This window comes from Cherax quadricarinatus, chromosome 100 (genome assembly GCF_038502225.1).
Source record: "Cherax quadricarinatus isolate ZL_2023a chromosome 100, ASM3850222v1, whole genome shotgun sequence".
NCBI classification, from domain to species: Eukaryota; Metazoa; Arthropoda; class Malacostraca; order Decapoda; family Parastacidae; genus Cherax; species Cherax quadricarinatus.
In genome coordinates this window covers 9,510,072-9,537,067 of record NC_091391.1, presented here as the reverse complement: position 1 = coordinate 9,537,067, position 26,996 = coordinate 9,510,072, and the positions used below count along the sequence as shown (strand labels likewise).

Genomic DNA, 26,996 nt, shown 5'->3' with positions numbered 1-26,996 from the left:
TTATCTAACAATCACTGTTTAAGCCACAATATTATCTAACAATCACTGTTTAAGCCACAATATTATCTAACAATCACTGCTTAAGCAACAATATTATCTAACAATCACTGTTTAAGCCACAATATTATCTAACAATCACTGTTTAAGCCACAATATTATCTAACAATCACTGTTTAAGCCACAATATTATCTAACAATCACTGTAACAATCACTCACTTTAAGCCACAATATTATCTAACAATCACTGTTTAAGCCACAATATTAAGCCACAATATTATCTAATCACTGTTTAAGCCACAATATTATCTAACAAATATTATCTAACAATCACTGTTTAAGCACTGTTTAAACCACAATATTATCTAACAATCACTGTTTAAGCCACAATATTATCTAACAATCACTGTTTAAGCCACAATATTATCTAACAATCACTGTTTAAGCCACAATATTATCTAACAATCACTGTTTAAGCCACAATATTATCTAACAATCACTGCTTAAGCCACAATATTATCTAACAATCACTGTTTAAGCCACAATATTATCTAACAATCACTGTTTAAGCCACAATATTATCTAACAATCACTGTTTAAGCCACAATATTATCTAACAATCACTGTTTAAGCCACAATATTATCTAACAATCACTGTTTAAACCACAATATTATCTAACAATCACTGTTTAAGCCACAATATTATCTAACAATCACTGCTTAAGCCACAATATTATCTAACAATCACTGCTTAAGCAACAATATTATCTAACAATCACTGTTTAAGCCACAATATTATCTAACAATCACTGTTTAAGCCACAATATTATCTAACAATCACTGTTTAAGCCACAATATTATCTAACAATCACTGTTTAAACCACAATATTATCTAACAATCACTGTTTAAACCACAATATTATCTAACAATCACTGTTTAAACCACAATAGTATCTAACAATCACTGTTTAAACCACAGTAGTATCTAATAAAACATACTGAGAGATGGACAGCTAGTCAAGAGAGTCCAGAAATTTTTTAGATTGTTTCTCCTCTGGAATTAAAATTTAATGCAGTTTTTATTCATATATTCCGTGTTGATGGATATGAAACTGAAAAGCCTAATTATATTTCAGAAACACTGAGACTGTACCCGCCGGGTCCCTATGTGGAACGTGTGTGCACCAAACAATACAAGTAGGTGGTGCGTGTTCGATCATATTCCTTTGTGTTTGTTTGAAAGAAATGAGAAATTCTGCTGGGTTCGATTCCAGGCGAGGGTAGAAACAATGGGTGTGTTTCTTCGTACCGTTCGTCTATGTTCCCCAGTAGTAAAATGGTACTTGGGTGTTAGTGGACTGGTGTGGGTTACATCCTGGGTGTTATTGGACTGGTGTGGGTCACAGCCTGGGTGTTAGTGGACTGGTGTGGGTCACAGCCTGGGTGTTAGTGGACTGGTGTGGGTCACAGCCTGGGTGTTAGTGGACTGGTGTGGGTCGCATCCTGGGTGTTAGTGGACTGGTGTGGGTTACATCCTGGGTGTTAGTGGACTGGTGTGGGTCGCATCCTGGGTGTTAGTGGACTGGTGTGGGTTACATCCTGGGTGTTAGTGGACTGGTGTGGGTTGCATCCTGGGTGTTAGTGGACTGGTGTGGGTTAAATCCTGGGTGTTAGTGGACTGGTGTGGGTTAAATCCTGGGTGTTAGTGGACTGGTGTGGGTTACATCCTGGGTGTTAGTGGACTGGTGTGGGTCGCATCCTGGGTGTTAGTGGACTGGTGTGGGTTACATCCTGGGTGTTAGTGGACTGGTGTGGGTCGCATCCTGGGTGTTAGTGGACTGGTGTGGGTTACATCCTGGGTGTTAGTGGACTGGTGTGGGTCACATCCTGGGTGTTATTGGACTGGTGTGGGTCACAGCCTGCGTGTTAGTGGACTGGTGTGGGTCGCATCCTAGGTGTTAGTGGACTGGTGTGGGTTACATCCTGGGTGTTATTGGACTGGTGTGGGTCACAGCCTGGGTGTTATTGGACTGGTGTGGGTCACAGCCTGCGTGTTAGTGGACTGGTGTGGGTCGCATCCTAGGTGTTAGTGGACTGGTGTGGGTTACATCCTGGGTGTTAGTGGACTGGTGTGGGTCACATCCTGGGTGTTATTGGACTGGTGTGGGTCACAGCCTGCGTGTTAGTGGACTGGTGTGGGTCGCATCCTAGGTGTTAGTGGACTGGTGTGGGTTACATCCTGGGTGTTATTGGACTGGTGTGGGTCACAGCCTGCGTGTTAGTGGACTGGTGTGGGTCGCATCCTAGGTGTTAGTGGACTGGTGTGGGTTACATCCTGGGTGTTAGTGGACTGGTGTGGGTCACATCCTGGGTGTTAGTGGACTGGTGTGGGTCACATCCTGGGTGTTAGTGGACTGGTGTGGGTCACATCCTGAGTGTCAGTGGACTGGTGTGAGTCACATCCTGGGTGTTAGTTGACTGGTGTAGGTCACATCCTGAGTGTCAGTGGACTGGTGTGAGTCACATCCTGGGTGTTAGTGGACTGGTGTGGGTCGCATCCTGGGTGTTAGTTGACTGGTGTAGGTCACATCCTGAGTGTCAGTGGACTGGTGTGAGTCACATCCTGGGTGTTAGTGGACTGGTGTGGGTCACATCCTGGGTGTTAGTGGACTGGTGTGGGTCACATCCTGGGTGTTAGTGGACTGGTGTGGGTCACATCCTCGGTGTTAGTTGACTGTTGTAGGTCACATCCTGGGTGTTAGTGGACTGGTGTGGGTCACATCCTGGGTGTTAGTGGACTGGTGTGGGTCACATCCTCGGTGTTAGTTGACTGTTGTAGGTCACATCCTGGGTGTTAGTGGACTGGTGTGGGTCTCATCCTGGGTGTTAGTGGACTGGTGTGGGTCACATCCTGGGTGTTAGTGGACTGGTGTGGGTCTCATCCTGGGTGTTAGTGGACTGGTGTGGGTCACATCCTGGGTGTTAGTGGACTGGTGTAGGTCACATCCTGGGTGTTAGTGGACTGGTGTGGGTCACATCCTGGGTGTTAGTGGACTGGTGTGGGTCACATCCTGGGTGTTAGTGGACTGGTGTGGGTCACATCCTGGGTGTTAGTGGACTGGTGTGGGTCACATCCTGGGTGTTAGTGGACTGGTGTGGGTCACATCCTGGGTGTTAGTGGACTGGTGTGGGTCACATCCTGGGTGTTAGTGGACTGGTGTGGGTCACATCCTGGGTGTTAGTGGACTGGTGTGGGTCACATCCTGGGTGTTAGTGGACTGGTGTGGGTCACATCCTGGGTGTTAGTGGACTGGTGTGGGTCACATCCTGGGTGTTAGTGGACTGGTGTGGGTCACATCCTGGGTGTTAGTGGACTGGTGTGGGTCACATCCTGGGTGTTAGTGTACTGGTGTGGGTCACATCCTGGGTGTTAGTGGACTGGTGTGGGTCACATCCTGGGTGTTAGTGGACTGGTGTGGGTCACATCCTGGGTGTTAGTGGACTGGTGTGGGTCACATCCTGGGTGTTAGTGGACTGGTGTGGGTCGCATCCTGGGTGTTAGTGGACTGGTGTGGGTCACATCCTGGGTGTTAGTGGACTGGTGTGGGTCGCATCCTGAGACAAAACTGACCTAATTTACGGGAAATGCTCAACATAACTCGGTAATTTCTATATAGTAGTATGTCACTGATGTCAGCTATAGTCTGTATACCTTGTACATGTACTTGTGTTCCTCGTACATGTACTTGTATACCTTGTACTTGTACTTGTATACCTTGTACATGTACTTGTATACCTTGTACATGTACTTGTATACCTTGTACATGTACTTGTGTTCCTCGTACATGTACTTGTATACCTTGTACTTGTACTTGTATACCTTGTACATGTACTTGTATACCTTGTACATGTACTTGTATACCTTGTACATGTACTTGTGTTCCTTGTACATGTACTTGTATACCTTGTACTTGTACTTGTATACCTTGTACATGTACTTGTATACCTTGTACATGTACTTGTATACCTTGTACATGTACTTGTATACCTTGTACATGTACTTGTATACCTTGTACATATACTTGTATACCTTGTACATGTACTTGTATACCTTGTACATGTACTTGTATGCCTTGTACAAGTACTTGTATACCTTGTACATGCACTTGTATACCTTGTACATGTACTTGTATACCTTGTACATGTACTTGTATACCTTGTACATGTACTTGTATACCTTGTACATGTACTTGTATACCTTGTACATGTACTTGTATACCTTGTACATGTACTTGTATACCTTGTACATGTACTTGTATACCTTGTACATGTACTTGTATACCTTGTACAAGTACTTGTATACCTTGTACATGTACTTGTATACCTTGTACATGTACTTGTATACCTTGTACGTGTACTTGTATACCTTGTACATGTACTTGTATACCTTGTACGTGTACTTGTATACCTTGTACATGTACTTGTATACCTTGTACATGTACTTGTATACCTTGTACATGTACTTGTATACCTTGTACAAGTACTTGTATACCTTGTACATGTACTTGTATACCTTGTACATGTACTTGTATACCTTGTACATGTACTTGTATACCTTGTACATGTACTTGTGTTCCTTGTACATGTACTTGTGTTCCTTGTACATGTACTTGTATACCTTGTACTTGTACTTGTATACCTTGTACATGTACTTGTATACCTTGTACATGTACTTGTATACCTTGTACATGTACTTGTATACCTTGTACATGTACTTGTGTACCTTGTACATGTACTTGTATACCTTGTACATGTACTTGTATACCTTGTACATGTACTTGTATACCTTGTACTTGTACTTGTATACCTTGTACTTGTACTTGTATACCTTGTACATGTACTTGTATACCTTGTACATGTACTTGTATACCTTGTACATGTACTTGTATACCTTGTACTTGTACTTGTATACCTTGTACTTGTACTTGTATACCTTGTACATGTACTTGTATACCTTGTACATGTACTTGTATACCTTGTACATGTACTTGTATACCTTGTACTTGTACTTGTATACCTTGTACTTGTACTTGTATACCTTGTACATGTACTTGTATACCTTGTACATGTACTTGTATACCTTGTACATGTACTTGTATACCTTGTACATGTACTTGTATACCTTGTACATGTACTTGTATACCTTGTACATGTACTTGTATACCTTGTACATGTACTTGTATACCTTGTACATGTACTTGTATACCTTGTACATGTACTTATAGAAATAAGGATATTATTATTATTATTATTATTATTATTATTATTATTATTATAAGTAATATGTCCTTACTCTTTTTGTTAAGAGAAATAATTTGCACAATCTAATGATCATAATAATAATAATGATCATAATAATAATAATGATCATAATAATAATGATCATAATAATAATAATGATCATAATAATAATAATGATCATAATAATAATGATCATAATAATAATAATGATCATAATAATAATGATCATAATAATAATAATGATCATAATAATAATAATGATCATAATAATAATGATCATAATAATAATAATGATCATAATAATAATGATCATAATAATAATAATGATCATAATAATAATAATGATCATAATAACGCTAAATTTCCCATCCTCGTCTTCGATTAAGTTCATTAAATAATTAGCAGTAAGTAATTAGCAGTAAGTAATTAGCAGTAAGTAATTAGCAATAAGTAATTAGCAGTAAGTAATTAGCAGTAAGTAATTAGCAATAAGTAATTAGCAGTAAGTAATTAGCAGTAAGTAATTAGAAATAAGTAATTAGCAGTAAATAATTAGCAGTAAGTAATTAGCAGTAATTAATTAGCAGTAAGTAATTAGCAATAAGTAATTAGCAGTAAGTAATTAGCAGTAAGTAATTAGCAGTAAGTAATTAGCAGTAAATAATTAGCAGTAAGTAATTAGCAGTAATTAATTAGCAATAAGTAATTAGCAGTAAGTAATTAACAATAAGTAATTAGCAGTAAGTAATTAGCAGTAAGTAATTAGCAATAAGTAATTAGCAGTAAGTAATTAGCAGTAAGTAATTAGCAGTAAGGAATTAGCAGTAAATAATTAGCAGTAAGTAATTAGCAGTAATTAATTAGCAATAAGTAATTAGCAGTAAGTAATTAACAATAAGTAATTAGCAGTAAGTAATTAGCAGTAAGTAATTAGCAATAAGTAATTAGCAGTAAGTAATTAGCAGTAAATAATTAGCAGTAAGTAATTAGCAGTAAATAATTAGCAGTAAGTAATTAGCAGTAATTAATTAGCAATAAGTAATTAGCAGTAAGTAATTAACAATAAGTAATTAGCAGTAAGTAATTAGCAGTAAGTAATTAGCAATAAGTAATTAGCAGTAAGTAATTAGCAGTAAGTAATTAGCAGTAAATAATTAGCAGTAAGTAATTAGCAGTAATTAATTAGAAATAAGTAATTAGCAGTAAGTAATTAACAATAAGTAATTAGCAGTAAGTAATTAGCAGTAAGTAATTAGCAATAAGTAATTAGCAGTAAGTAATTAGCAGTAAGTAATTAGCAGTAAGTAATTAGCAGTAAATAATTAGCAGCAAGTAATTAGCAGTAATTAATTAGCAATAAGTAATTAGCAGTAAGTAATTAACAATAAGTAATTAGCAGTAAGTAATTAGCAGTAAGTAATTAGCAATAAGTAATTAGCAGTAAGTAATTAGCAATTAGTAATTAGCAGTAAGTAATTAGCAGAAGCAATAAATATAAGTTTTAATTCTGAAGACAGTAAAGTGCACCATTTTGTAAGTTATTGATAAATAAAGACTGAACCAAGACCGGTTATGTAATTCAGTCTAGACAAACCAAACAAATAATCTTCCTTAAGTCACTCCATTGTTAAATTAGACACATGTGCAACTCTTGGGTATCTTTATTGAGGAAACGTTTCGCCACACAGTGGCTTCATCAGTCCATACAGAGGATAAACTTGAAGAACAGGAGGAGAATGAGGTAATCAGTCCCTCAACCTTGAGTCGATGTTGTCAGTCCATCAATCTTGAATAGAATACAGCATATGAGCGGAGAAGCAGCTTATAAACCGAATGGCAGGAGAGGTGCAGCAGTGGTAGGTGGTGTCCCATTTGTTCAATGTGGAAGTAGGTCGTGCCCAAGGTCGTGCCCAAGGTCGTGCCCAAGGTCGTGCCCAAGGGTTAGGCAAGCGAAGAATTCCCAAGTATTAAGATCCCAAGAAGTTGCAGTGTCTGACAGGACTGTAGATGAATGGTTCAGAGAACCGACATGTTGATAAATTAGACACATGTGCACATGTGTCTAATTTATCAACATATCGATTCTCTAAACCATTAATCTACAACCAAGCCACTCCAGCTCCAGATCTGAATAGTTATAACTTTGTTAAATAAATGATAAATATTACCACGACTCATCAACACACAAATAGGAAATGAAACCTAAATGGGTGGCCCGGTGGCCTGGTGGCCTGGTGGCCCGGTGGCCTGGTGGCCCGGTGGCCTGGTGGCCTGGTGGCTTGGTGGCCCGGTGGCCTGGTGGCTAAAGCTCCTGCTTCACACACGGAGGGCCCGGGTTCGATTCCCGGCGGGTGGAAACATTTCGACACGTTTCCTTACACCTGTTGTCCTGTTCACCTAGCAGCAAATAGGTACCTGGGTGTTAGTGGACTGGTGTGGGTGGCATCCTGGGGGACAAGATTAAGGACCACAATGGAAATAAGTTAGATAGTCCTCGATGACGCACTGACTTTCTTGGGTTATTCTGGGTGGCTAACCCTCCTGGGTTAAAAATCCGAACGAAATCTTATCTTATCTTATCTTAATATTGTCATTGTTCGCTAAACTTCCTCTGTTAATGTTAAATATTTAATGGTATTTCATAGTGATTGTTCAAAGTGAGAAAACTTGTTATAGTGATGAGTTTGAACAGCAATAATTCTAACTGAATGTTCGCATTGAGAAATTTCAAGACGAGGTTAAAGTAATTTATCCGAAGTATCGCCAGATATTCTTAAGAAACTGACTGAGTGATCATCGTAGCTGATCTATAATGTTAATATTCTGATCTGTAATGATATGTTACTTTAAGATTATTATATTATAATACTGCTAGGACCAACTCACGGTATTGTTGAAGACTTAGTTAGCTTTCTTTAGTGGCTTATGTCTGGTGTTTGTGGCTTACTTCTGGTGTTGTTAGAGCGTTATGTCTGGTGTTTGTGGCTTACTTCTGGTGTTGTTAGAGCGTTATGTCTGGTGTTTGTGGCTTACTTCTGGTGTTGTTAGAGCGTTATGTCTGGTGTTTGTGGCTTACTTCTGGTGTTGTTAGAGCGTTATGTCTGGTGTTTGTGGCTTACATCTGGTGTTGTTAGAGCGTTATGTCTGGTGTTTATGGCTTACATCTGGAGTTGTTAGAGCGTTATGTCTGGTGTTTGTGGCTTACTTCTGGTGTTGTTAGAGCGTTATGTCTGGTGTTTGTGGCTTACATCTGGAGTTGTTAGAGCGTTATGTCTGGTGTTTGTGGCTTACATCTGGTGTTGTTAGAGCGTTATGTCTGGTGTTTATGGCTTACATCTGGAGTTGTTAGAGCGTTATGTCTGGTGTTTGTGGCTTACTTCTGGTGTTGTTAGAGCGTTATGTCTGGTGTTTGTGGCTTACATCTGGAGTTGTTAGAGCGTTATGTCTGGTGTTTGTGGCTTACATCTGGAGTTGTTAGAGCGTTATGTCTGGTGTTTGTGGCTTACTTCTGGAGTTGTTAGAGCGTTATGTCTGGTGTTTGTGGCTTACATCTGGTGTTGTTAGAGCGTTATGTCTGGTGTTTGTGGCTTACATCTGGAGTTGTTAGAGCGTTATGTCTGGTGTTTGTGGCTTACATCTGGAGTTGTTAGAGCGTTATGTCTGGTGTTTGTGGCTTACTTCTGGTGTTGTTAGAGCGTTATGTCTGGTGTTTGTGGCTTACATCTGGTGTTGTTAGAGCGTTATATCTGGTGTTTATGGCTTACATCTGGAGTTGTTAGAGCGTTATGTCTGGTGTTTGTGGCTTACTTCTGGTGTTGTTAGAGCGTTATGTCTGGTGTTTATGGCTTACATCTGGAGTTGTTAGAGCGTTATGTCTGGTGTTTGTGGCTTACTTCTGGTGTTGTTAGAGCGTTATGTCTGGTGTTTATGGTTTACATCTGGAGTTGTTAGAGCGTTATGTCTGGTGTTTGTGGCTTACATCTGGTGTTGTTAGAGCGTTATGTCTGGTGTTTATGGCTTACATCTGGAGTTGTTAGAGCGTTATGTCTGGTGTTTGTGGCTTACTTCTGGTGTTGTTAGAGCGTTATGTCTGGTGTTTGTGGCTTACATCTGGAGTTGTTAGAGCGTTATGTCTGGTGTTTGTGGCTTACATCTGGAGTTGTTAGAGCGTTATGTCTGGTGTTTGTGGCTTACTTCTGGAGTTGTTAGAGCGTTATGTCTGGTGTTTGTGGCTTACATCTGGTGTTGTTAGAGCGTTATGTCTGGTGTTTGTGGCTTACATCTGGTGTTGTTAGAGCGTTATGTCTGGTGTTTGTGGCTTATATCTGGAGTTGTTAGAGCGTTATGTCTGGTGTTTGTGGCTTACATCTGGTGTTGTTAGAGCGTTATGTCTGGTGTTTGTGGCTTATATCTGGTGTTGTTAGAGCGTTATGTCTGGTGTTTGTGGCTTACTTCTGGTGTTGTTAGAGCGTTATGTCTGGTGTTTGTGGCTTACTTCTGGTGTTGTTAGAGCGTTATGTCTGGTGTTTGTGGCTTACTTCTGGTGTTGTTAGAGCGTTAAGTCTGGTGTTTGTGGCTTACATCTGGAGTTGTTAGAGCGTTATGTCTGGTGTTTGTGGCTTACATCTGGTGTTGTTAGAGCGTTAAGTCTGGTGTTTGTGGCTTACATCCGGAGTTGTTAGAGCGTTATGTCTGGTGTTTGTGGCTTACTTCTGGTGTTGTTAGAGCGTTATGTCTGGTGTTTGTGGCTTACATCTGGAGTTGTTAGAGCGTTATGTCTGGTGTTTGTGGCTTACTTCTGGTGTTGTTAGAGCGTTATGTCTGGTGTTTGTGGCTTACTTCTGGTGTTGTTAGAGCGTTATGTCTAGTGTTTGTGGCTTACTTCTGGTGTTGTTAGAGCGTTATGTCTGGTGTTTATGGCTTACATCTGGAGTTGTTAGAGCGTTATGTCTGGTGTTTGTGGCTTACATCTGGTGTTGTTAGAGCGTTATGTCTGGTGTTTATGGCTTACATCTGGAGTTGTTAGAGCGTTATGTCTGGTGTTTGTGGCTTACTTCTGGTGTTGTTAGAGCGTTATGTCTGGTGTTTGTGGCTTACATCTGGTGTTGTTAGAGCGTTATGTCTGGTGTTTGTGGCTTATATCTGGTGTTGTTAGAGCGTTATGTCTGGTGTTTGTGGCTTATATCTGGTGTTGTTAGAGCGTTATGTCTGGTGTTTGTGGCTTACTTCTGGTGTTGTTAGAGCGTTATGTCTGGTGTTTGTGGCTTACATCTGGTGTTGTTAGAGCGTTATGTCTGGTGTTTGTGGCTTACATCTGGTGTTGTTAGAGCGTTATGTCTGGTGTTTGTGGCTTACTTCTGGTGTTGTTAGAGCGTTATGTCTGGTGTTTGTGGCTTACATCTGGTGTTGTTAGAGCGTTATGTCTGGTGTTTGTGGCTTACATCTGGAGTTGTTAGAGCGTTATGTCTGGTGTTTGTGGCTTACATCTGGTGTTGTTAGAGCGTTATGTCTGGTGTTTGTGGCTTATATCTGGTGTTGTTAGAGCGTTATGTCTGGTGTTTGTGGCTTACTTCTGGTGTTGTTAGAGCGTTATATCTGGTGTTTGTGGCTTACTTCTGGTGTTGTTAGAGCGTTATGTCTGGTGTTTGTGGCTTACTTCTGGTGTTGTTAGAGCGTTAAGTCTGGTGTTTGTGGCTTACATCTGGAGTTGTTAGAGCGTTATGTCTGGTGTTTGTGGCTTACATCTGGTGTTGTTAGAGCGTTATGTCTGGTGTTTGTGGCTTACATCCGGAGTTGTTAGAGCGTTATGTCTGGTGTTTGTGGCTTATATCTGGTGTTGTTAGAGCGTTATGTCTGGTGTTTGTGGCTTACTTCTGGTGTTGTTAGAGCGTTATATCTGGTGTTTGTGGCTTACTTCTGGAGTTGTTAGAGCGTTATGTCTGGTGTTTGTGGCTTACTTCTGGTGTTGTTAGAGCGTTATGTCTGGTGTTTGTGGCTTACATCTGGAGTTGTTAGAGCGTTATGTCTGGTGTTTGTGGCTTACTTCTGGTGTTGTTAGAGCGTTATGTCTGGTGTTTGTGGCTTACTTCTGGTGTTGTTAGAGCGTTATGTCTAGTGTTTGTGGCTTACTTCTGGTGTTGTTAGAGCGTTATGTCTGGTGTTTGTGGCTTACTTCTGGTGTTGTTAGAGCGTTATGTCTGGTGTTTGTGGCTTACTTCTGGTGTTGTTAGAGCGTTATGTCTGGTGTTTGTGGCTTACTTCTGGTGTTGTTAGAGCGTTATGTCTGGTGTTTGTGGCTTACTTCTGGTGATGGTAGTGTCTTACTTCTGGTGATGGTAGTGTCTTACTTCTGGTGATGGTAGTGTCTTACTTCTGGTGATGGTAGTGCCTTACTTCTGGTGATGGTAGTGTCTTACTTCTGGTGATGGTAGTGTCTTACTTCTGGTGATGGTAGTGTCTTACTTCTGGTGATGGTAGTGCCTTACTTCTGGTGATGGTAGTGTCTTACTTCTGGTGATGGTAGTGTCTTACTTCTGGTGATGGTAGTGTCTTACTTCTGGTGATGGTAGTGTCTTACTTCTGGTGATGGTAGTGTCTTACTTCTGGTGATGGTAGTGCCTTACTTCTGGTGATGGTTGTGTCTTACTTCTGGTGATGGTAGTGTCTTACTTCTGGTGATGGTAGTGTCTTACTTCTGGTGATGGTAGTGTCTTACTTCTGGTGATGGTAGTGTCTTACTTCTGGTGATGGTAGTGCCTTACTTCTGGTGATGGTAGTGCCTTACTTCTGGTGATGGTAGTGTCTTACTTCTGGTGATGGTAGTGCCTTACTTCTGGTGATGGTAGTGTCTTATTTCTGGTGATGGTAGTGTCTTACTTCTGGTGATGGTAGTGTCTTACTTCTGGTGATGGTAGTGTCTTACTTCTGGTGATGGTAGTGCCTTACTTCTGGTGATGGTAGTGTCTTACTTCTGGTGATGGTAGTGTCTTACTTCTGGTGATGGTAGTGTCTTACTTCTGGTGATGGTAGTGCCTTACTTCTGGTGATGGTAGTGTCTTACTTCTGGTGATGGTAGTGTCTTACTTCTGGTGATGGTAGTGTCTTACTTCTGGTGATGGTAGTGCCTTACTTCTGGTGATGGTAGTGTCTTACTTCTGGTGATGGTAGTGTCTTACTTCTGGTGATGGTAGTGCCTTACTTCTGGTGATGGTAGTGTCTTACTTCTGGTGATGGTAGTGTCTTACTTCTGGTGATGGTAGTGCCTTACTTCTGGTGATGGTAGTGTCTTACTTCTGGTGATGGTAGTGTCTTACTTCGGGTGATGGTAGTGCCTTACTTCTGGTGATGGTAGTGCCTTACTTCTGGTGATGGCAGTGTCTTACTTCTGGTGATGGTAGTGTCTTACTTCTGGTGATGGTAGTGTCTTACTTCGGGTGATGGTAGTGCCTTACTTCTGGTGATGGCAGTGTCTTACTTCTGGTGATGGTAGTGTCTTACTTCTGGTGATGGTAGTGTCTTACTTCGGGTGATGGTAGTGCCTTACTTCTGGTGATGGTAGTGTCTTACTTCTGGTGATGGTAGTGTCTTACTCCTGATGTTGTTAGTGGCTTACTTCTGGTTTTCTTAGTGGCTTACTTCTGGTGTTGTTAGTGGCTTACTTCTGGTGTTGTTAGTGGCTTTCTTCTGGTGTTGTTAGTGGCTTACTTCTGGTGTTCTTAATGGCTTTCTTCTGGTGTTGTTAGTGGCTTACTTCTGGTGTTCTTAGTGGCTGACTTCTGGTGTTGTTAGTGGCTTACTTCTGGTGTTCTTAGTGGCTTTCTTCTGGTGTTGTTAGTGGCTTACTTCTGGTGTTCTTAGTGGCTTACTCCTGGTGTTGTTAGTGGCTTACTTCTCGTGTTGTTAGTGGCTTACTTATGGTGTTGTTAGTGGATTATTTCTAATGTTGTTAGTGGCTTACTTCTGGTGTTGTTAGTGGATTTCTTCTGGTGTTGTTAGTGGCTTACTTCTTGTGTTCATAGTGGCTTACTTCTGGTGTTCTTAGTGGCTTACTTCTGGAGTTCTTAGTGGCTTACTTCTGGTGTTGTTAGTAGCTTACTTCTGGAGTTCTTAGTGGCTTACTTCTGGTGTTGTTAGTGGCATACTTCTGGTGTTCTTAGTGGCTTACTCCTGGTGTTGTTAGTGGCTTACTTCTCGTGTTGTTAGTGGCTTACTTATGGTGTTGTTAGTGGATTATTTCAAATGTTGTTAGTGGCTTACTTCTGGTGTTGTTAGTGGCTTACTTCTCGTGTTGTTAGTGGCTTACTTATGGTGTTGTTAGTGGATTATTTCTAATGTTGTTAGTGGCTTACTTCTAGTGTTGTTAGTGGCTTACTTCTGGTGTTGTTAGTGGCATACTTCTCGTGTTGTTAGTGGCTTACTTATGGTGTTGTTAGTGGACTATTTCTAATGTTGTAAGTGGCTTACTTCTGGTGTTGTTAGTGGCTTACTTCTGGTGTTGTTAGTGGCTTACTTCTTGTGATCATAGTGGCTTACTTCTGGTGTTCTTAGTGGCTTACTTCTGGAGTTCTTAGTGGCTTACTTCTGGTGTTGTTAGTGGCTTACTTCTGGAGTTCTTAGTGGCTTACTTCTGGTGTTGTTAGTGGCATACTTCTGGTGTTCTTAGTGGCTTACTCCTGGTGTTGTTAGTGGCTTACTTCTCGTGTTGTTAGTGGCTTACTTATGGTGTTGTTAGTGGATTACTTCTAATGTTGTTAGTAGCTTTCTTCTAGTGTTGTTAGTGGCTTACTTCAAATGTTCTTAGTGGCTTACTTCTGGTGTTCTTAGTGGCTTACTTCTGGTGTTGTTAGTGGCTTACTTCTGGAGTTCTTAGTGGCTTACTTCTGGTGTTGTTACTGGCTTACTTCTGGTGTTCTTAGTGGCTTACTCCTGGTGTTGTTAGTGGCTTACTTCTCGTGTTGTTAGTGGCTTACTTATGGTGTTGTTAGTGGATTATTTCTAATGTAGTTAGTGGCTTACTTCTGGTGTTGTTAGTGGCTTACTTCTAATGTTGTTAGTGTCTTACTTCTGGTGTTGTTAGTGGCTTACTTCTAGCGTTCTTAGTGGCTTACTTCTTGCGTTCTTAGTAGCTTTCTTCTGGTGTTGTTAGTGGCTTACTTCAAATGTTGTTAGTGTCTTACTTCTGGTGTTGTTAGTGGCTTACTTCTGGCGTTGTTGGTGGCTTACTTCTGGTGTTCTTAGTAGCTTACTTCTGGTGTTGTTAGCGGCTTACTTCTAATGTTGTTAGTGTCTTACTTCTGGTGTTGTTAGTGGCTTACTTCTGGTGTTGTTAGTGGCTTTCTTCTGGTGTTGGTAGTGGCTTACTTCTGGTGTTGTTAGTAGCTTACTCCTGTTGTTGTTAGTGGCTTACTTCTGGTGTTGTTAGTGGATTACTTGTAATGTTGTTAGTGGCTTACTTCTGCTGTTGTTAGTGTCTTAGTTTTGGTGTTGTTAGTGTCTTCTGGTGCTGTTAATAGCTTACTTCTAGTGTTGTTAGTGTGTTTCTTCTGGTGTTGTTAGTGGCTTAGTTCTGATGTTGTTAGTGTCTTACTTCTGGTGTTGTTAGTGGCTTACTTCTGGTGTTGTTAGTGTCTTACTTCTGGTGTTGTTAGTGGCTTACTTCTGGTGTTGTTAGTGGCTTAGTTCTGATGTTGTTAGTGTCTTACTTCTGGTGTTGTTAGTGGCTTAGTTCTGATGTTGTTAGTGTCTTACTTCTGGTGTTGTTAGTGGCTTACTTCTGGTGTTGTTAGTGTCTTACTTCTGGTGTTGTTAGTGGCTTACTTTTGGTGTTGTTATTTTCTTTCTCCTGGTGTTGTCAGTTGCTTACTTCTAGTTATGTTTGTGTCATACTTCTTGTGTTATTAGTGGCTTAGTTCTGGTGTCGTTACTGGCTTACTTCTGGTGTTGGTAGTGGCTTACATACGGTGTTGTTAGTGGATTACTTCTTGTGTTGGTAGTGTCTTCTGGTGTTGGTAGTGTCTTACTTCTGGTGTTGTTAGTGGCTTACTTCTGGTGTTGGTAGTGGCTTACTTCTGGTGTTGGTAGTGGCTTACTTCTGGTGTTGTTAGTAGCTTACTCCTGTTGTTGTTAGTGACTTACTTCTGGTGTTGGTATTGGCTTACTTCTGGTGTTGTTAGTGGATTACTTTTAATGTTGCTAGTGGCTTACTTCTGGTGTTGTTAGTGTTTTACTTTTGGTGTTGTTAGGGTCTTCTGGTGCTGTTAATGGCTTACTTCTAGTGTTGTTAGTGTGTTGCTTCTGGTGTTGTTAGTGGCTTAGTTCTGATGTTGTTAGTGTTTTACTTTTGGAGTTGTTAGTGGCTTACTTCTGGTGTTGTTAGTGTCTTACTTCTGGTGTTGTTAGTGTCTTACTTCTGGTGTTGTTAGTGGCTTACTTCTGGCGTTGTTAGTGGCTTACTTCTGGTGTTCTTAGTAGCATACTTCTGGTGTTGTTAGTGGCTTACTTCTAATGTTGTTAGTGTCTTACTTCTGGTGTTGGTAGTGGCTTACTTCTGGTGTTGTTAGTAGCTTACTCCTGTTGTTGTTAGTGGCTTACTTCTGGTGTTGGTAGTGGATTACTTGTAATGTTGTTAGTGGCTTACTTCTGCTGTTGTTAGTGTCTTAGTTTTGGTGTTGTTAGTGTCTTCTGGTGCTGTTAATAGCTTACTTCTAGTGTTGTTAGTGTGTTGCTTCTGGTGTTGTTAGTGGCTTAGTTCTGATGTTGTTAGTGGCTTACTTCTGGTGTTGTTAGTGGCTTACTTCTGGTGTTGTTAGTGTCTTACTTCTGGTGTTGTTAGTGGATTACTTCTTGTGTTGGTAGTGTCTTACTTATGGTGTTGGTAGTGTCTTACTTCTGGTGTTGTTAGTGGCTTACTTCTGGTGTTGGTAGTGTCTTACTTCTGGTGTTGTTAGTGGCTTACTTCTGGTGTTGGTAGTGTCTTACTTCTGGTGTTGTTAGTGTCTTACTTCTTGTGTTGGTAGTGTCTTACTTCTTGTGTTGGTAGTGTCTTACTTATGGTGTTGGTAGTGTCTTACTTCTGGTGTTGTTAGTGGCTTACTTCTGGTGTTGGTAGTGTCTTACTTCTGGTGTTGTTAGTGTCTTACTTCTGGTGTTGGTAGTGTCTTAATTCTGGTGTTGTTAGTGTCTTACTTCTGGTGTTGTTAGTGGCTTACTTCTAGTGTTGGCATGTCTTTCTTCTGGTGTTGGTAGTGTCTTACTTCTGGTGTTGTTAGTGACTTACTTCTGGTATTGGCAGTGTCTTACTTCTGGTGTTGTTAGTGGCTTACTTCTAGTGTTGGCATGTCTTTCTTCTGGTGTTGGTAGTGTCTTACTTCTGGTGTTGTTAGTGACTTACTTCTGGTATTGGCAGTGTCTTACTTCTGGTGTTGTTAGAGTCTTACTTCTGGTGTTGTTAGTGGCTTACTTCTAGTGTTGGCATGTCTTTCTTCTGGTGTTGGTAGTGTCTTACTTCTGGTGTTGTTAGTGACTTACTTCTGGTATTGGCAGTGTCTTACTTCTGGTGTTGTTAGTGGCTTACTTCTGGTGTTGTTAGTGTCTTACTTCTGGTGTTGGTAGTGTCTTTGTTCTGGTGTTGTTAGTGGCTTACTTCTGGTGTTGGTAGTGTCTTACTTCTGGTGTTGGTAGTGTCTTACTTCTGGTGTTGTTAGTGGCTTACTTCTGGTGTTGATAGTGTCTTACTTATGGTGTTGTTAGTAGCTTACTTCTGGTGTTGTTAGTGTCTTACTTCTGGTGTTGGTAGTGTCTTACTTCTGGTGTTGTTAGTGGCTTACTTCTGGTGTTGTTAGTGTCTTACTTCTGGTGTTGATAGTGTCTTACTTCTGGGGCTGGTAATGTCTTACTTCTGGTGTTGTTAGTGGCTTACTTCTAATGTTGTTAGTGTCTTACTCCTGGTGTTGTTAATGGCTTACTTCTGGAGTTGTTAGTGGCTTACTTCTGGTGTTGTAAGTGGATTACTTCTAATGTTGTTAGAGGCTTACTTCTGGTGTTGTTAGTGGATAACTTCAGATGTTGTTATTGTCTTACTTCTGGTGTTGTTAGTGGCTTACTTCTGGTGTTGTCAGTAGCTTACTTCTGGTGTTATTAGTGGCCTAATTCTGGTGTTGTTAGTGGCTTACTTCTGGTGTTGTTAGTGGCTTACCTCTTCCTGCCTATATATAGCCGTCCTGCTCCAACTCTGTTACATTCATCACACATTCAGTGTCAGAGTACACTTCAGCATCACAGTCCAGCACTACGTAGACAGACACATGGCTTCTGCCGAAAGGAAGAGGTCACGATGTTCCAGGGACACGACGGATGACTCGGATTTAGAAATGGACGACTCGGATTTAGAAATGTGGGGCGCAATCCTAGCGAAGAAGTTGCGAGACCACTCCGTGTCATCAGAGGAAAAGTCTCCAGTTCTGACAAGCCTAACCATGCAGCCAGAGAATACGGCAGGATGGATCAGTGTGAACAGTAAGACACGCCGTCCCTCCAAGGAGCAGGTAAACCAGCTCAAATCACCTTCCAGATTCAAGGTAAAGGCTTATGGGGAACACAAAACCCACTATGGCGTGGTTACACACCTGGAAACACGGCACAAACTGAGGTTCAAGATATGGTTCAACCTGAGGGGAGAACCAATACTGACTCCTATCAACAGGGAAATGCATATCACCTTGAAGAAAGTCATGGAGACAGACCGCTCCTTCACCCTGGAGGAACTGGATTCTCGGCAGAAGGTCACCAAGGGTGTAGTGATGCGATACCCGCTGATGATGCCCATCGAGGCAGTAGCAGCTCACCCCAGTGTCGTGTCAGCTCAGCGTCTCAAGGCAAAATCGGCAGGCAATGCACCAACCCGGCAGGTCCTCATTCAGCATGTAGGACCGCTGTCATCCCAGCTGGACCTTGGTTCTTGGGGCAGGTACGATGTCAGGACCTTCACGGCAGAACCAGTTCGCTGTTTCAAGTGCCAGCGTTACGGACACCTGGGTGCACTCTGTCCAAACAGAGTAATCTGCGGTGTCTGCAGCCAGCCCCACCCTACCGAGGAATGCATCACCAAGCTGAAGAATGCATCGCCACCCACTCCACGATGCCCGAATTGCAGGCAGAAACACCATGCCTGGAACCCTCGATGCTCTGAGAGGCTCACTAGAATTCGTGAGGCTTGGAAGACACCAACGACGAGACAGCAGGCTACGGCAGAGCATCACCCTCAGCAGACGATGGGTGCAGAGAATCCTTCCATACTGCAGAACTCTCATCAGTCAACCCAACTCAGTGCCCAGGAATTTCCGACCCTTGAAAACTCAACCAGGCGTCATGAAAAGGAGTATCCTCCTCCACTACCGCAACGAAGAAACAAAAACATGAGGAACAAGCGGCGCCAACAGGAAACATCTGGGCAACGCAATCAGCAGACGGCACTACACGAGCTCCCACCAGCCTCCTTGCCAGGCACAACCACTATGCAGGCTGTGGCTGCACCTCACCAGCAGATGCCGGGTACACAACCTGGCATGCAGGCTGTGGCTGCACCTCACCAGCAGATGACGGGTACACAACCTGGCATACAGCAACAGCCCACGGTGTGCACAGTGAAGAAATACAACCCTCAGCAGTCCCCACAGATTACGACAGCCCAGATAATGTCCACTGCTTCGAACCCACCGACAACGCAGGCCCTCAACAGAGAGGATCTCTTAACACTCATCAAGGCATTCACAGATATTATCTGCAACACAATCACCTCCACGGAACAACAGAGCATGTTCCGGCAGATGGTCAGCACACTCCTGAGGGTATGCTTACTGACAGAGCAGGAAACAGTGGATGCCATGAATCCGCAGATTATCAGAGAGAACAGAGCCCGGTCCCCAGCTCAGGAAACAGCTGAGATGGAGTAACTTCAGTCGCTTATGAGGCACACTAGCTGAACTGTCCGGAACAGTGCTTGAAAGAATAGTGAAATTCCAAACGCTTACATGCTGCAACAGTGAAGAATCAATTCTCCTTCAGGAGCCAGAGACGGGTCATCTCAAGATTAAGACCCGTGCCAGGACCCTGGTCCTGGCGAACATTATACATACATACTCTGTTACATTCATTGGACACACAGCTCCATCGACGAACGATCTCGCCTCTCTAATTACCCCGTGTTGAGTGTGACTATCCTCAGAGTGGTGGTTACTAAACCTTCGTCTTCACCTTCAGGATCGGTGCGTCGGTGGTTGCCTACCCAAGGGCAGGAAGCCTCCCTCTGCACTCCTGTTGCTATCTGTAGCCTCCACGCTCCAGATTGTACGTGTAGTCTACACGCTATACAGCCAGTGTTGCCTCTCCTCGCCGTTGTCTGAAGTCTCCACGCCTCAGCCTGTATGTGAAGTCTGCTCGCCATTCATTCATCGCTCACAGCTAGAGTTGTTCTCTTCACCGAGTGGTGGTTACTGGACCTTCGTCTTCACCATCAGGATTGGTGCGTCGGTGGCTGCCTACCCAAGGGCAGGAAGCTTCCCTCTGCACTCCTGTTGCTGTCTGAAGTCTCCACTCCTCAACCTGTACGTGTGGTCTGCACGCCTTACAGCCAGTTCAGGGCATACAGTCCTCCATCAAGCTACAGCTCACCTCCTCAGTGTCCTGTGCCTCCAGAGACGGACTCCACAAGAAACTTTAAAGTTATAGCCAGGCAAGTACGTGTGTCTACTTCACACGTACTTGCCTAGCCAATTTTTCTCACAGGATTGGCCCCCACATCTAATTTACGATGCATGCAATGCCTTCCACCTCCTTTCCCCTTACCGCTCCTCTACTGCCAACACCTGCCTCTACTCTGTCTACTCCTGCTTCTAAGGCCTACCCTGCCCCCACCTCTTCCAAGCCCAATTCTTTCTCGCTTAACCTCAAATACTCTAAATCTGATCATGCCACTATCTGTCCTGGAAATTTACTGTACCAGATCACTGGCGCTCCTCAGCATAAAGTCTTTAAAACCAACTCTGGATTCAAACTACTTCTTGACAGACATTCTTACGAAACGTACACCTCAACCGAGACCAGACAAAAACTTCTCAATGCAGGCTTCACTATTATTTGGACTCCTGAGCACCGCGCCAAATGCACAGTGATCGCAAAACACGTAGACTATTCTCTCCTGACTGCCTATGACACAGACAAAGAAGACTTAATCAAGGACATTAGTACTAAGAACAAAGTATCTGTTGACGATATTTATTGACCTGAAAACTCTACCATCCTCAAAATACGCTGTTCAACTCCTTCTGACGCCTCTACTCTCTTCAATCAAGGAATCCTTGCCAAGACCATCCGCATTCCTCCAAACACCCTCTTCACTCCAAACTTTCACCCCATCACACAATGTCTGAAATGCTACAAATTCGGCCACGACAAAATCTCATGCACTTCCACACAAACCTGCTCCAGATGTTCAGCAACTGGCCACTTCTGGAACACTTGCAACCTCCCCCTTAAATGTTCTAACTGCGGTGGGTCACACACTGCAGTTGCAAATTCCTTCCCTACTAGAAAAGACATTCTCTCCACCCTCAGAGAAAGCCAACCTCCCTCCCTCCCCAACCCCTTCCCTGCACCTCCCCCTCCTACAATACCTTCCACCCCTACCCCCAATGCCTGGGTAACCCCACGCACTTGATCTACCCCTCCTACTCTACACACTTCAAACACCAACACACAGACTACAATCACCTCTCCTTCTACACCCACACTAGACTACAAAACTAACTGCCAACTCGCCACTGCTGCCCACTCTGCGATGGTAATCTCTCAAGCCTACCAATCAGACTACTCACATGTCCTTAACCTAATCTTGTCTGCTAACAATCTTCCCTCTTTAATTATCCCTCCTTCCTGCTTCTCTTCTAAGCCCCCTACAACCTCTACCTCCTCCCTCTCTCCCACCTCCCACTTCCTACACCCACCAGCTCTCCTCCCCCCCTACCCCTCTTCACTACTTCCACCCCTCCCACCAACACCTCTACTGCTGCTGCTACGACCACGCCTCCCCCGACCTCCTTACCCACTTCCTCATCCCCAACCAAAGCTTCTGCTTCCTTACCCAGTACCATAGCTTCCACTTCCTCATCCCCTACCAAAGCTTCCACTTCCTCTGCATCTACCTTCGCCCACTCCTCCACCACAACCAAAACTTCATCCAGGTCCAACTCCACCTCCTCCAGACAAAATCCACTCAAACCTAAACCTGCCCCAACTTCTGACAGACATACAAAAGAACATAAAAACAGATCCATCTCTTCCTCCCCCTCCAGGAAACGGGTCCGTAACACCTACAAACTCGCATCCACTGATGGCACCACTATCACGGGTTTTAATCCAAACTCCTCTGACATTAACTTTGCTATGACGAAACCATTAAATCATGTTTAAAGTGATTCAGTTCAACGTACGTTCTTACTTTACTATTAGACACCTACTGGCCGAGCTCCTTGAAACAGAGAGACCAGATATTGTTTTGCTAAACAGTACCTGCCTCAAAGCCCCTCAACGTATCCGCCATTATGGTTATACTGCACTACAGTCCCCCTATGATCCCCACGATGGGGTTGCCATCCTTGTCAAATCCAACATAAAACACGAATCTCTCCCAATCCCTTTTTTTCACCAACACTGTCTTGCAGTCAGAATACACACCCACCTTGGTTCCTTTATCTTTTTCACCACCTATGCTCGCCCAAACACTACTCTCAACATACACGACCTTTCCTTAGTCTTCAACTACACCAACATACCTACTAGCTGACATGAATGCCAAACACACTGCCTTTCATCACACCAGTAACAACCAACTTGGTCACCAATTACTCAACTTCATTAACCATAAACACCTAATTCATCTCGGCCCAGACTTCAATACCTTCTTCAATCACACGGGCTAAGGCAAACCAGACATCATCCTGGCAAACCGAGCCAGTTCTCTATTTCAACACTACATCTCACCTGGCCCTATTACAGGCTCTGATCACATCCCAGTCATCTTACACATCTCCTCCAACCCTATCCTCATTCCAACCACACCTTCCTTCTCCTACAAGAACGCTGACTGGGATGCTTTCAAACAACACATAGACAATATTAACCTCACCTATGACTATAACAACAAACCTATCTCTGACATCGATACTCAACTTGATCTCATCCAGGACACCATTACACAAGCTGCCAACATCGCAATACCAAAGAAAACTCACACCACTCGTTATTCCTTCAAACCATCACTCAGAACAAGAAGACTAATTATCTGCTACCACAACCGCTTCCTCTACAACACACACAGATTTAAGCAAGTTCGATTAGATCTCACTTACCTTAGAAACAACATTCTACACAGTCTAGACCAAGACCACAACAATTACTGGTCACACCTCATACAACAAGCTGACAAACAGCGTATTAAAAACACTAAAGCCTTCTGGAACTTTATCAAAAAAATAAGAGGCACTACTCCCACCAACAAATTCAAACACATCATCCACAACAACACACACATCTCAGACCCGCAGGCTGCTACCAACATCTTCAAACACATCTCGGAGAACATCTTCCACCCTCACCGACCTCACCCTGACGTTATTCAACACATTCAGAACATAGAACATTGGAACACTGCACACACACAAGATACAACACCAGATAGCCACATTCATCTAGACTCTCTTACCTCCTCCCAAGAACTCGACACTCCTTTCACCAACACAGACATTAAAACTCTCCTCACACACCTTCCTCCCAAGGCTCCTGGCGCCTCTGGCCTAAACCATATTATCCTAAAACACCTTCCTGACTCTATCATTACTGCCTACACAAACCTCCTCAATGCCTCCCTTGCCTCTGGATACTTCCCTTCCCTCTTCAAAGCTGCTACTGCTATCCTCCTTCCTAAACCCAAAAAAGACCACTCTGATCCTAGAAACTACCGCCCTATCAGCCTCCTCGAAACTTTAGGAAAACTCTTTGAAAAACTCATCAATCATCGCCTTCGCAGATACCTGGAACACAACTCTCTACTTTCTGATGGTCAGTTTGGGTTCAGAACACACAGATCCACACAAGATGCCATTAACATCATTCTCAACTACATCCACATAAACACAGAACAAAGAAACAGGACAGCCCTGGTTGCAAAAGACGTTGAAAAAGCTTTTGACACTGTCTGGCACCAAGGGCTCAAGTACAAACTCTGCACTAACTTTAACCTGCCTCTCACTACTCGTAAACTCCTCTGCAACTTCCTAGACGGCCGTACCCTGAGAATCAAATTCCAAGGCTGTTACTCTGACTACTTCACACTAAATGCTGGAGTACCCCAGGGATCTGTCCTCTCCCCTACCCTCTACATTTTATACACTAACGACATTCCAACACCTGTATACCAAAACTCCATCACACTAGCCTATGCAGACGACATTACACAACTTATCACTCATGCCAATATAGATACACTCACACACAAAACACAAAATGAGGTCGACAGGATAGCCATCTGGGAACAAAAATGGAGGATCAAAACCAATGCAGCTAAATCCAGCATTACATATTTTAACTACAGAAAACGTGATCCTCCATTACCTGTCGAGCTCAGAACAGCTGACACCCGCACTTACATCCCCATGACACAATCTGTCACTGTCCTTAGCGTTAATCTTGACTACCTTCTACGCTTACACGGACACATTCACTCAAGGCATGCAATAGCTAGTAAGGCCCTTGCGGGCCTCTACAAGCTGAAACATGCCTCTCAACGCACCAAACTACACCTCTACAAATCCCTTATACGTCCTCTGATGACTTACTCTCCTCTAGCCCACTCTCTTGCAGCAAAAACAAACTTACTTAAACTGCAGCGTGTTCAGAACAAGGCGCTGCGCTGGGTGCTTGATGTCAGATGGGAGGACTTCGCCACATGCGAGTCTCTACATGCCCAGTTAGACATCCCTGCTCTGAATATGTACTGGAAGACGCTCTGTGACAGACAGATTGACAAACTTGTGACACATGACTACTGGACCTCTCTCCTTGACGAAGACATTCACAGACCCACAAACCAACACAACCTTTTCTACTCCTTGCATGATCCTGCTCCTAACCCTATTTACAAATAACCTTGGATTCTCCGAGAGGTACCTTCTATGACAGGTACCATTCTCTGATCCACGTTCGCCTTACCCTTTGGGTTAAGACATGGCTCAGTTCTACACTCCTCTCTAGCTCTAAACGTCGCATGTCCCTTCCTTCCCGCTCACCCCACCGGAGTCCCAACAGAAGAACCTGAATTTCTCTTCTCAATATCTGTCCCACGATCGCCTCGATCGTTCCAGTCACGGTATTGTGCCTTTTTCTTATTTATTTTTACACTGGATGAATTAAATGCATGCGCCGCCAGTTCTTCATTGCAAAAATACGCACTGCAGATCTTTATCAGCTCAACGGTTCTCCACCCATGCTCCGTACCTAACGTCCCCCGCACCCAGGACCCCACCTCCAAAAGTTTGGATTTTTCTCTATTAATGCGCATGGACGACGCATCACTAAAAAACCTTATAACCTTATTTACGAACGCTAAACCATTCCTATGAACCAAGATGGTGGTATCGTCCACATAACCTAAAATTCTTACTGCTTCTCTCTGCACACAATCCTCCCCCCTACCCCACCCATTACCAATCTATAAAAGGGGTCGTGTAAACAGGCAAACAAAAGTTGCAAGAGGGGACACCCCTGCCGCAGCCCCCACCCGATGCCTTCCGCGGACCCCAACCTCCCATTGACCTAGACTCATACCTGTGCCTCCGTACATAACATACGTACCCACGCTACTATTTCTTCCCCAAAACCCTGCTTCAATAATATTGCTAATAATATTTCCCTATCCATATTGTAAAAAGCCTTTTCCCAATCTAATCCTACAACTCCACCTTCACTACAATCCTTCACGAAACATTTGAGGCGTCGATGACCATCTCTCATAGATCGTCCAGGAATCCCGTATTGCCCTTCCCATATTACCTTGTCCAAAATTCGTTTCATCCAGTTTGCCAAAATCCGCGCAAAAATCTTATAATCCGCCCCCATCAACATGATGGGCCTATATGCCTCCAAAGATTCACAGACCTCGGCCTTTGGTACCAACACTACAACACCCAACCCTGCCTCACCGCTCATGCTACCTCTAATTTTCATTGAATTGTAAAGTCGAACCAACATGTGTTTTAACAGTTCCCAATGAACTACACAAAAATCACCTGGTATCCCATCCCAACCAGGTGATTTCCTCAGTGCCTGCCCCTGAACAGCGTTGTAAACCTCCTCCTCCTCCGATATACAACCCTCCATGTCCTCTCGATCCACGCCTCTCAAATTCGCCACTATGCCACGCAGTAAAGCTTCCCTCGCCTCTCGATTCCCCTCTCTACCCTTCCATTTTCTCTCAAACCATTGGTCTGCATAGGTCCCTGTGCTCTCAGTAGTAACTAGCCTTTGTCCTTTATGATAACCACCCAAGTCATCACCGACCACTACTGACAAAACTGTCGTCGCCATACGTCTCATTCTGAAACTACGCAGAACCCCAACAGAGGGTTTATCCCCCCAAAGCACCTCCTCAATCCCCACTCGCACCCTCATAGTCCAAAAATTATCATTCTGAATTTCCCGTAATTGACTACGAAGGCACTCTATTTCCGATAGGTCATACCTCCTGCCTGCACCATAACAATCCCGCAGCTGTCCCTCTAAATACTTTTGCTTCCCATATCTATAACATGCCTCCTCCTTCCCTAACCTTCTATAAAAACCCTGTATTGCATTTTTCGCCTTTGAATGCCACCACTCTACAACATCCTCTATCCCATTCCCTTCGTTCCAGAATCCAACCCACCATAACCTGAAAGCTTCCACAGCATCGACTCCTTGCAATAAGTTGACATTTAATTTCCAATAACTAGAAAAAACACGGATAGCGCCCCCCCCCCCACTCGAGTGTTACCAGAACACCACGGTGATCTGAGAAACCCAGATCAACACAATTAGCCCTGCCACTACAGATTAAGCTAGTGATATAAACCCTGTCCAACCGCGCAGCGTAATCCCTCCTACTAAACGTGTGTTCCACATTCCACCCGTCACTACCCACTACATCCACTACACCAATCGCCTGCAGTACCTCCCATAAAACCCTTAAATTACACCCCCCACCACGCGGTTCAACATCTTTTTCCCAGATCACACAATTCCAATCACCTGCAACGACAGAAACTAAGGGAAGACTTCTGAGAAAATAAACCAAAACATCACATACAAAATCCTCCTTTACTCGTCGATTTGTTGTCGCTGACATATATACTCCCACGAAACCCACCTGAGTGTTTCCCCACGAACCCACCACACGCACAATCTGGCCCCCTCCGCCCCACTCCCATGCTACGAGCTTAAAAGTGCTGGTCTCCCTTATGCCTGTCACAACCCCACCCTTGAGATTATCCGAATTCCCTGCATAACGCCTATACCCTTGCACACGTAATTCACTACCACACCAAAAATTGTGTTCCTGCATAAAAAACCGTCGACATCCATACGTCTGAGCGATACCTCTACCCAACGCTTC

General features: G+C 43.3%; 1 protein-coding gene across 1 annotated transcript in view; it reads left to right on the top strand.

Moving 5' to 3' along the window:
- LOC128704700 (cytochrome P450 3A41-like) overlaps positions 1-26,996 on the top strand; it is a 118,893-nt gene that overhangs the window by 59,075 nt on the left and 32,822 nt on the right. The window contains exon 4 of the mRNA XM_070079646.1: positions 1,135-1,195. Within this exon, the coding sequence (XP_069935747.1) occupies positions 1,135-1,195 (61 nt within the window). The remainder of the gene's footprint in view (positions 1-1,134; positions 1,196-26,996) is intronic.